The following is an 11,106-nucleotide window of genomic DNA, read 5'->3' on the forward strand; positions in this document are numbered from 1 at the left end:
CATGGTAAACCCATTGTAGCAAAAGCCACATCCTACGAGCTCAAGGTGTTCAAACCTGATTAGCTCTGATACCAAGTTGTAACACCCCAAAATATAAAAACAAGAATAATTAACAATTCATATTTAACTTCACTAACTTAAATTACTAAAATGTTTCGCTTAGTAATTCTGTAAAATCCACAGATACCTTTAGTATAAAAAGCTCTATTTCTCATTGAACTATAGTTAAAAGGTTTAATTTCAATTTTAATTACAATTAGAGTAATGTCGTCGTAGTTCAAGAAACTAGAGAATTCAGATAAAATGCCCTAAGGGCTTACAAATATCAAGGTAAGGGCCTTGGTGCAACAAAAATGGACATTCGATCCCAAAACAGATAAGCTCAAAGCTTTCACAATATCACATCTATAAGCCTTCGTGCTTCATTTATAAAATCCACCTCGTGATCATTGGGTTGGAGGCACGTCTCCAGGTCCTAAAATGTTAGATAGGGATGAGCTATATGTCCAGTAGAGATACATTTAACAGAGTATATCTGATTATTTGAAATATCCATATGACACTACCATAAGCAAGAACAAATTTTACATTACAACAAAACTGACTTTTTACGACACCACATCAATGACATACAATAAATGCACGCCGTAGTTTCTTACTTTTACGACTTGCTTTTTTTACACGTCGTAAATACTTTTCCAATCACGACGCGTCTATTATGTAGGCCGTGAATGGTAATAACGATAATTTTTTTACGGCTTGCAATGCACGCCGTAAATAATAAAATTTTCTACGACGTGCTGTTAATACATTAATTATAAACGATGCACATACGCCAACCAATACTTTTCACGGCATACACAACGCTCACCGTTAAAAGTATTGCACTTTTTACGACGTACATATCGCCTGGCGTTAAAAGTATTTCCTTTTTACGACGCACAATACATGTCGTGAATTGTATGATAAAAAAAAAAGAAAGGTGCCAAAATGAAATTTGGGACGCCAATCACCAAAAAAAAAAAAAAAAAAAAATAGAAATTTTTGTTTTATTCCGTAAATAACTATTTTGCCTTCCTCCAATTATGATTGAACATCACAAGGCTTCAATCTCTCTCTTTACACCACTATTCTATCTCTATACACTCATTTTCTCATTATAATTAATTAAACTATAACTCTCCCATTTCCATCTCGTTTCTCTCTCTTCCATCCTCCTCTTCTTCTTCTCCTTCTTCTTCAAACCCTAATCTCACCAACGACCGCCACTTCCTCTACCTCCGGCCAGTTTTTCCCCACTGTGACAACCTCTCGCTGCTCTCTCCCTACCTGTGACCCACATAGTAGACCCCCACGACCGCCGACACAACGCCATCATAGACCCCACGATAGCCAATCCACCGCTATCGCCTGCACCTATGATTGCCGATCCACTACCAATTTATTCCTTTTTATTTTTTATTTTTTATATTTATTTTATCCTTCTACCCGGTTTTCCTTATATTTTCCCCATTTCTAGAAGAATTCAAGCACTGATCGTTTTCTCTCTCTCACGCATCACAGACCTGTATAGCTCTGCTCTCTCGCTCTTTCACTCGCCATTGTCGTCTGAGATATGCAACGGTATGAATCTCTCTCTCTCTTCCTCTCTCCCAATTTCTATCTCTCTCAATCTCTCTCTCTGCGCCTATACATACATATTTACGTGTATCTATGAAGTATGACTCAGATTGTGTAGTGTGAAGTTTAAATATAAGTCGGAAAAGATTGGGTTGCTGTTGATATAAATGTGTTTCGGTGAATTTGATTGAGGTTTTTGTGAATTGGATTTTGAAAATTGAATCTAATCGCTCAAGGTTGTGGAATTGTTTTAGATCGATTTGAGTTTGTCAATTTCTAATTTTTTTTTTAATGTGAAATTAGTATTGTTTAATTGTTTTTTGTGTTAATTGAATTGTGCTATTATCAGATCCATGGTCATGTAGAATTTGAAATTTGAGTTTTATATATATATACCTATGAAATATTTAGAAGATTCGAGTTATATTTGATTGATGGAGATGTTGATTTTATGACTCCTCTGTTTTGCGTTAGTGTTCTCTATGGAGGATTGATTTTGGTCCTATGTGGCAGACTCTTTTGAAATTCACATCTGAATTTTTTTTCTTTGATAATTTTTATAACAAATATTTCTGTTTCAGCCCCATGTTTATTATTATTATTATTATTATTTATCACAATGCATTATTCTGATAATGCATTCTTCCATATTAACTAAGAAGGCTAGTGGAGATGTTAAAAATGTTTGTTAAAGTGTATTATATGACAAAAAGTGGAGTCCAATTTTGTATGTTAAGGGTTTGTTCGTGTAGTAGTGTATATGGGTGTTCCAATGGAGATGTTAAAATGTGTTGTGGGATGCCGACTAAGAAGCATGGACACGGACACGTGACACGACACGAGTACGACACGGACACGCTGACACGTTAATTTTCAAAAAATGTAGGACACGACACGTGAGGGACACGCATGAAATATGTAATTTTATATATTTATTATATGTTATATATATGAATATATCATTAAAAAGATAATAAAAAATACAATATGACACTAATTCCTATAAATTTATATAGTTTTTGTTTTATTATTGTATCTTAAGTTGTTTTGTTCAAACTTATAATTAATTTCACATATGTCTAATCGTTAGACACTTGTATTTAAGCGATGGACACGTATGTCCTTCAAGTATCCAAAGAGTGTCCAAGTCTTTAAAAAAATTTAAAAAATAGGACACGTTTTGAAGAGTGTCGGACACGTGTCCTGAGAGTGTCCAAAGAGTATCGGTGTCCGACACGGATACGACACGAATACGTCACCTTCTTAGAAGTGTCCGTGCTTCTTAGGATGCCGACTTTCGAGCGGCAAGCACCAGAAAAAATTAAAAAAATAAAAAGAAACAATCAAGTTACATCGTTGATTGTTTCTAACTTTAGCAATCCCTCATGAACCAGCCCATACCCTCCGTTGGCTCTGCCATTCCTTTGGATTTTGTGATGAAAACTTCAAAGCTTTAGGTTTTAGAAAAGGAAAATCAGATTGACAATTTTCCCGAGAAAGTGAGGGAAAGAGGAGAGGAAAGGAGAGGGGTGAAGAAGAAGATGTGGGGGTGGGGGGGGGGGGAGGGGGAAGGTATTATTGCTGGAGAAGAGAAGGTGGGAAAGTGGAAGGAATAGTGGTGGTGTTCGCGTGGATGTCGAGTCAAGAGAGGCATTTGAACAACTACGTCCAACTCTACTCCTCTCTCGGCTAGAATCCCCTCTCTCGGATTGCGTCGCGGTCTAATTTGTTGAGCCGTGGATCGATAGGGCAGCTAACATTTCTTCTAGGGCTAGTCCGATTGCGAAGCCTAATGATTCACCCTATTACATTGGATTGGATAGGGTTTTTGAAGATTCTTACGATTCGTTGAAGAATCCCAATGGAATCATTCAGCTCAAATTATTAGAAAATAGGGTATGTTTTTGTTTTTCTTTGATTAATTTTCATTGTATTGGTTTTGGGTTTGAGTTGATTTTTTTTTTTTTTGTGTGGTTATAGCAACCACAAGATTTGATTGAGAAGTGGTTTTTGCAAAATTTCAATGATTCTATACTTGGAAGAGAAGGAAGTGGGGGTTTGAGTATTAATGGAATTGCGACATACCAACCGTTTGATGGAATGCCGAAACTAAAAGAGGTAAGATGTTTAAATGATTATAATTAATTGAATTTTTGATTTGGGTCTATGTTTTGATTTGCAACTTTACTTCTTTGAAATGTGACAGTTAAAATGCTCTGTTGGTAGGTATGATTATTGAAAATATTGGTGTAGATTCAACCTAATTAGTAGCTTTCTGTTTAGTAATATAATGACAAGATTATATTAGTTTGCTGAACAAGTTTACTGTACGTCTTCGTTCGATAGTACATTTACTACTTACTGTACAAGTTTCCCTCGCCATAGGATCTATGAAGTGAATGATATGGTAATTTTAAGCCGATATATATTGTGGAACCAATTGATAACTAGACGAAAATGATATTCATGGATCACCACTGCACTCCATGTCTATCAAAATTTGAAACTAAAAGAATACTATTGTCTCTAAAAAAAAGAACACATAAATAAAATTGAACTGGTAGCAGACTTGATTTTAGCAAAAAATTGACTGCAGTTGGTCTCAAGCAAGCCCCATGTGAGATTCCTAATTTGCTTCTTTCTTAGCCACTTTTCGTCTTTGTTTGCTTTGGTTGTACCAGAGGATAAGAAGAGTGACTAATGGGTATAATATAAGTTCACTGTTCTAACAAAATGCAGTGTTGAAATTTACCCCTTAAAGGTTTATATGTAGAAGATTGATGTTCTGACATGAAACTAGAATTGATCAAGTCATATCACAGTAAAGGTAGGAGCAATACAAGTGTGATTTTATGCCTAAGTATGGTTTTTAAATCCTTGATAGTCTATATTTAATACAGTGGTATTCTTTGTTCTTTTATTATTGTGATTTGTAAATATTTGAAGAGAGGAATTAAGTATTCTGTATTGTAGAAAATAATGTGCTATTCTTGTAGAATTAATATTTACTTAAATTTATTTATTTGTTCAGAACTCTTCTGGTGTTCGGTGTTATATGAGTCTTTTCGATTTTTCCTGCTTTAATAGTGTTGTGATTTCTATCTTTCTAAAGATTTAGGGTATTCAAGCTTTATATTTTGGATTAAAATGTGATATTTTTTTTAGAAAGATAGAAATCACAACACTATTAAAGCATGAAAAATTGAAATGACTCATATAATGCCGAACAGCGAAAGAGTTCTGACCAAATAAGTAAATTTAAGTAAATATTAATTCTACAAGAATAGCACATTATTGGTTGTTCATAGCAGCGAATTTGATACCAACATGGTAATTAGTTTGTCATCATTGATAAATTGCCTTAATTTTGTTCAGGACAAACTTGGTAATTAGTTCCTGTCAATTTTTGCAATTTATACTAAAAACTATGTTAGATGTCAAAAGTTAAACATATATATTATTCCTATTTGTTAAATTTTATATTGCATCTGGATGGAGAAATAGGTGGATGAATTTGTACTTGGATATCTACTTTTAGACAATTTTCTGTTCAATTTCTGTATGATAATGTGGTAGAAAATGCTAAGAAGATATAATGAGCAATTAAGTATCGCGAGTCATAAGTAATAGTCAAAGTTTAAGTGGTTAGATGGAATTGCCTTTGATTATATAATAACTGCTAGGAGTATAAGAAGAATTAAGGATGGATTTCTATGTGCTAGTTTATAGTTGAAAACTTTCTTTTTGCTGAAAGAGCTAAGGCATTGCAATCATAAAATCTATTGGAAGCTTGGTGAAACTTTCTGCGAAAGTTGAACCAGCAGGAATTCTCACATGCCCTGACGGCGATGGTATCTACTCTTTTCGTTCATTCTTCGATTGGGTGTATTTTATATACATATATATGCATATAAATATATATATACATACAGGGAATGATATATATACATACGGGGAATGATATATATACACATACATAGTTCTTTGTAATCCTAAGTGATCAGTAACCCCTCTAAACTAAATGTAATTCAAATTTGACTAGTTCGCCTTGCCTAGTTGTTTGTTTTCTTTTGAAAACATAGGAAAATCAGTTTTGCAAATCAGCATGAAATGGGTCTGTAGTTTCTTTTTCCATTTTAGATTGTGTAGCTGCTACACTGAGGCACAAACATGAACTCGTTTGACAATTATTTATTTTTCTAAGCTTTTTGCTCCTCTGCTTTACTGTCTTTGATTCTGGTCCACAATGCTCAGGCACTTTCCAAGACATTGCTAATACTGCTGCTAGGCAAAAAGAGGTGCAATCTCCGTCCCTATAAAGTTAAAACCATTGACTTTGAACTTGCTCAAATTGTTTTGGGAAATTTGGCTATAAACCCCTTTTACCTTCCTTTCATTATTAAAAGGATTAAGAAAAAAAATTATACTTTCTAAACCCTCTCATAATTATAAAGTCTTGCATAAATGACAAAATTTATTATTTAAATATTTTATCAGACTATTATACCCTCAATTAAATCTTCCCACCTCCGCCTACTCTCTCCCCACCTTCTCTCTCTCTCTCCTCCCCCTCTAAACACAGCTTCTCTTCATAGCCAAGGGGGCCACTTGTAGTGGTGGTGGAGGTGAGTTGTTGTCACCGCCGCATTGTCAGGTGGAGAAGTGTGCTGTTGATCTGACGAAGGCAAAAAGATTGGTTTGTGAGCTCTATGCGAAGGCTACGACAACGATTGTCGCCAGACTCTGGCTATAGATATACATATATATATATATATATAGAGGTAGATATGTGGAGGTGCGTTTACCATTGCCACCAATTTGAGGTTCAATACCAATCTAGGGTTCTAGATCAACGCTGTCGCGGCACTCTAGGAGGCGACAAAGGCGTGTTTGGTTATACGCATTGTTTTTAAACACATAGCTGAGTTTTGAATATATATATGTATATATATGTGTGTATGAGTGTTGTTGAACATATGTATTCTTTGAAATCAAAAGATAGAGAGATATTTAGATGTGTTCTCTGAAACGGCCACCTCAGTCAGATTATGATTATGTTGATGTAGAGTAAAATTTGACTCTGGTTCATTCATTTAGTATGTATTTTTTTTTTGTAACAGTAAAATTTTACTCTGGTTAAAAACATGTTGATTTGCTTAATAATATAAAATTTTACTTTGAATTATAGTAAACTTTACTCTGATTCAGAGTAATACTCTGAATCAGAGTAAAGTTTACTATGATTCAAAGTAAAATTTTACTCTGGTTAAAAACATGCTGATTTGCGTAACGATATAAAATTTACTTTGAATCATAGTAAACTTTACTCTGATTCAGAGTAATTTACTCTGAATCAGAATAAAGTTTACTGTGATTCAAAGTAAAATTTTACTTTGAAATACACTGTGAGGATGGTTTAATAGGAGAGCTGATAGATATGAGGATAATATAGTAAAAGAAACAAGTTTTAAAATATTAGGGGGTTTTGAAAATACCTATATAATTCTTGTCATTTTGAAAGATAAATTAAACAGTGAGGGGTTTATCACCAAATCTCCCAATTGTTTTTTGAAGTTCTACATCGAAATAAACTGAGTTTGTGTTGCATTTGTGAACAGATTATGGTGCTTTTGAAGATCTACTGGGGAGATGCTTGGGAGAAGATATGTGAAGCAATTGATAATATTCCTCTTAGTTGCCTTGTTATAGGGAACTGAGGCCTCGGCAAGCTCATGAGGTTAATTATTTTGAAATTACTTTTTGATTATAATTGAAATCTAATATTCTGCAATGTTGAACCATTTTGGTGTTTGGACTTCTTTTCTGGATCTTATATATTTTTGGCAAGTGCCCTAAATTTTTTAGCAAAACCGAGAAGAGAGGGAAAAGAAAGAGGGTTAAAAAATTAGCTAACCTATCCACTAGAGCCCAAAATTGTAGAATTTGGTTGCTAATTGTGTAGCACCTGACACTAGCATATACTAAGCTATCCACTGTTAAATGATTTCAGATCCATCATCTGTATTTAATCATGAGATTATCTTCCATAAATTGGCGTAAAATATATGATATTTATCTGTTACTCATAGTAGTTGAATAAATTTCCAATAAGCTACGAAATCAATGTGGTAGGGCAATGTGAAATTTAAGTTTGTTGTTAAAGGAAAATGATTGTTATGGACATAACACTTGCATTTAAGTGGTGTCTTAATCATTCAATAATGGATTATTGATTCTTAGGCATATTCCCACCAATGGAGGACTAAATTTGTGGATCAAACCAGTATGAATCTTTGTTTAGTTAGCTGGACCAAAAATGTAAAGCAAGCTAATTTGTGATAGATTGAAGGTGGTTGTTGGTGTCTTAATCATTTACTTATGGATTACTGATTCTTAGGAGTGTTCCTATCAATGGACTCATTTTGTGGGCAAAATTGCCATAAATATTTGGTCTAGCTGGACAAAAAAATCTGAAGCAAACTAGTTTGTGATAGATTGCTGGCTGTTGGGATCTTTTATTAGCCTTTTTCAAGGCAAATCCAGAATATACTGTAACTGAATGTTGAACATCCCATACATGCCATCCGATCGCATGAAAACAAATTGTGAATGTCGAATTTGTTGTAGTGTCTGGATTATAAGAAAATGAACTGATTCTTTTATTTATTTATTTATTAGGTAATTGAATTAGATATACCAAAAATTAGAGTATAAAATATGAGGCTCAATGTACTCGCAAAGAGGACAAAAAAGATGATTGAGCAAGCCATCAAAACAGAGCATTCAATTTAAGGTTTAGAGAAGCAATGTGGAGATGTTACCCGATTACATGTGGAGGTAACAGTAAAAAAAATTTGTTGAGTGAAAACTTGGTTTATATAAGGTGTGATCAATGCCTTGTTTGTAAAAAAAATAACATTTCAAACTATATATACATGTGGAAGATTAGGTGTTTTCGTTATTGAACTCTGATTCATAATAATAATGTATTGAGAATCCCTGGCAGGTAGCTATTACTTTTTATTCTAGTAGATGTTTTAGGTATTTTCAATTGGAGAAAGACGAGTTAAAGACTTGGAAGACTTGGCTTCATATCGTCCTCAGTATCACAACCAAGGTACCTTTTAATACTACATTATGAGTACTCCTTATAACCTTTTTGGGTCATACATACCTAGCATATAGTGCAGTACTGTACACAACTGCAAATCATTGCAGCATTTCATGGGGATGATATTGTATGAACATATCAGATTTTTTCTGTTCAACTTTTCTATTTTGTTATGAAAATTGCTTCAAGTAGTGAGTTGATCATTGACAATGTTGTTGGCTATCAAATATTCAATGATCTTTACTTAGTGATCCACAACCTAAAAATTCAAGGAAAAGGTATATATGTTTGTGATGATCTTTTTGAAATCAGCATGTGTGTTCCTCTATTTGTGCACCAATAAGGATGTGGAAGTTAATGTTTCAAATTATTTCTATGGTACAATGTTTTGGGGCTTGATATCCTTCATATAATGTTTTTGGATTATGAGTCATGTATAAACTGCTGTTCTTTCTTGACGTTAGATTATAATAATTATTATTATTTTGTGTTTTATTTTCATTCCTTATTTTGGGTTAAGGGGTTTAACCTTGTCTTATTTCTGCTTTTTAACTGTATTGATCTCCATTCCATTTGTCATATAGGTCTCTTGCAGACATGTCGATGAATGTTACAGGATGATAGAGGAGATGGTTCAAATGATGAGTATGAGCCCAATGGTGGCAGTGACGATGATGATGGTGATGGCTAGTTTTTGAGGACTTTGATGAATAGATTTCTATAATCTTTGAATAGTTCTGGATTTTATTTACAAACTTATGTATGATACAATTTTGGATGGTTTATAACTTTTTGGATAATTAAGAACTTAAGGATAGTCCTTTTGGATGATTTTGAACTTATGATTAGTTTTTGGATGTTTGGAATGTATTGACAATTTTTGAATATTCATAATTTACGGATGTAGTTTATTTTTTATGCTTGAAATAATATTTTGGTGGTTGATTGATATTTTGTGAAGCTTGTTTGTAATGTTTGTTAGATTGTATAAAACAGGTAAATAGAATCTACTAAATTAAAAAAAAAAAAATACTGCACATTCTACGACATGCTGAGCAAGTCGTATTACATATTCTACGGTGCTCAATCAGCGTCGTTATTTGTCTCACCAATTAACGGCGTGCAAAAGTAGTCGTAGAAAAAGTAACAATGATGCACAAAATTTGCCGTTAAATAATTTTTAACGGCGCATTATAGTATGTCGTTGAAAGTAAATGACTTTCCATGACTGGTCATAATATGACGCGCGCTGCACGTCGTAGAAGAGTTTTTAAGGCATGCATTGCGCACCGAAAAAACCTTTTTTTGTTGTAGTTCAATTAACATATTTATATGAAATAATAATAATCCTCTGTCATTCAATTTAAACACCATTCCTTAACACCGGGGTGGTAAATATGCCATCAAATCCCTCACAAGAGTTCTAATAATACATATACATATATTTATAACAAAGCATATCCCTAAATTTGCCAACTATTAATACAGCAGGGCGATGGACACCTAAAATCATAAGTTTTTTCACTTTTACTGACTATTAATACAGCAGGACCAGTGGACACCCACAAAAATATTTTTTCACATTCATCCAGCGACAAGTTCAAGACAGGAGAATTGGGCATCTTAACTCCCCATGCAAGTACCAATACCAACACTAACACTACGTTTCCCAAACCGACTCACTACTCGGACTCACATGTTATTTACCTCCCTTTTAACCTTTCCAAATACCTAAGAATTATATTGTTCATGAGATAAACTTTGTAATGAACATAATATATGTAATGGCAATTCTCAATACACCTTATCACAGTAATCTCAAATCTCATCTCTACACATTCATATCTACCATCCACTCAATTGCAAGGTTCAAGGATCAATTTAACCAAATCATCATTATTTCATCAAAATCAAAGCTAGGGTTCTGAAAAATTTAGGGCTTTTCCCTTCTTTTACTTTAGGAGTCAATTTTCAACATCAATATCTATAATTAACAAGGGTTTATTTGAAATCTTTGAAAAATTTAGGTAAACCTCCCATTTTAAAACATTAAACTTATTTTGTGAACAAAATTATCTCATAGAGCATCATAGTCAAGATAATACCACATAATCATCCCAAAGTAAAGAGATACTAAGTTAAAAGTAACCCTACCTCAAGAATGAGTGCAATAGAGCTAGATTCTAGAAGAACTTTTCGAGAAATCAAAATCCAATCGTTGAGAATCAAGATCTCTAGGTAGGCTTCGTGTTTTGCAAGGGATGTAGGCTTAAATCTTAGTTAAAAGTGAGATATTTTAGGGAGAGAAAACTAGGATTTTTAGAGTTTAGTAGAGGAGAGAAAGAAGAAAAGAAAAAGTGAAAGAAGTTATCTAA

At 33.5% G+C, this 11,106-nt stretch overlaps 1 protein-coding gene across 6 annotated transcripts; it reads left to right on the forward strand.

Annotated features, from left to right (window-relative positions):
* The first annotated feature begins 1,091 nt into the window (after nucleotides 1-1,091).
* Nucleotides 1,092-9,647, forward strand: LOC145814601 (1-aminocyclopropane-1-carboxylate synthase-like). 6 transcript variants are annotated; one of them, XM_082911456.1, is made up of 7 exons: nucleotides 1,092-1,623; nucleotides 3,444-3,516; nucleotides 3,601-3,738; nucleotides 5,875-5,918; nucleotides 7,239-7,357; nucleotides 8,627-8,737; nucleotides 9,316-9,647. In XM_082911456.1, exons 1-5 carry the CDS (start codon nucleotides 1,616-1,618, stop codon nucleotides 7,252-7,254), a joined length of 279 nt encoding a protein of 92 aa, XP_082767582.1. In that variant the 5' UTR covers nucleotides 1,092-1,615; the 3' UTR covers nucleotides 7,255-7,357; nucleotides 8,627-8,737; nucleotides 9,316-9,647. The 6 variants fall into 6 exon arrangements, 5 of the variants coding, with proteins under 5 accessions (XP_082767582.1, XP_082767581.1, XP_082767580.1 ...); XM_082911455.1 differs by having other exon boundaries at nucleotides 7,239-8,737; XM_082911454.1 differs by lacking the exon at nucleotides 5,875-5,918.
* Nucleotides 9,648-11,106: the final 1,459 nt, after the last annotated feature.

This window comes from Camellia sinensis, unplaced genomic scaffold (assembly GCF_055761805.1).
Source record: "Camellia sinensis isolate YWXY unplaced genomic scaffold, ASM5576180v1 Unanchor12, whole genome shotgun sequence".
NCBI classification, from domain to species: Eukaryota; Viridiplantae; Streptophyta; class Magnoliopsida; order Ericales; family Theaceae; genus Camellia; species Camellia sinensis.

Coding starts and splice junctions, on each gene's coding strand:
- LOC145814601 (XM_082911453.1), top strand. Junction 3,517..3,600: donor TCAAATTATTAGAAAATAGG/GTATGTTTTTGT, acceptor GTGTGGTTATAG/CAACCACAAGATTTGATTGA. Junction 3,739..7,238: donor GAATGCCGAAACTAAAAGAG/GTAAGATGTTTA, acceptor ATTTGTGAACAG/ATTATGGTGCTTTTGAAGAT.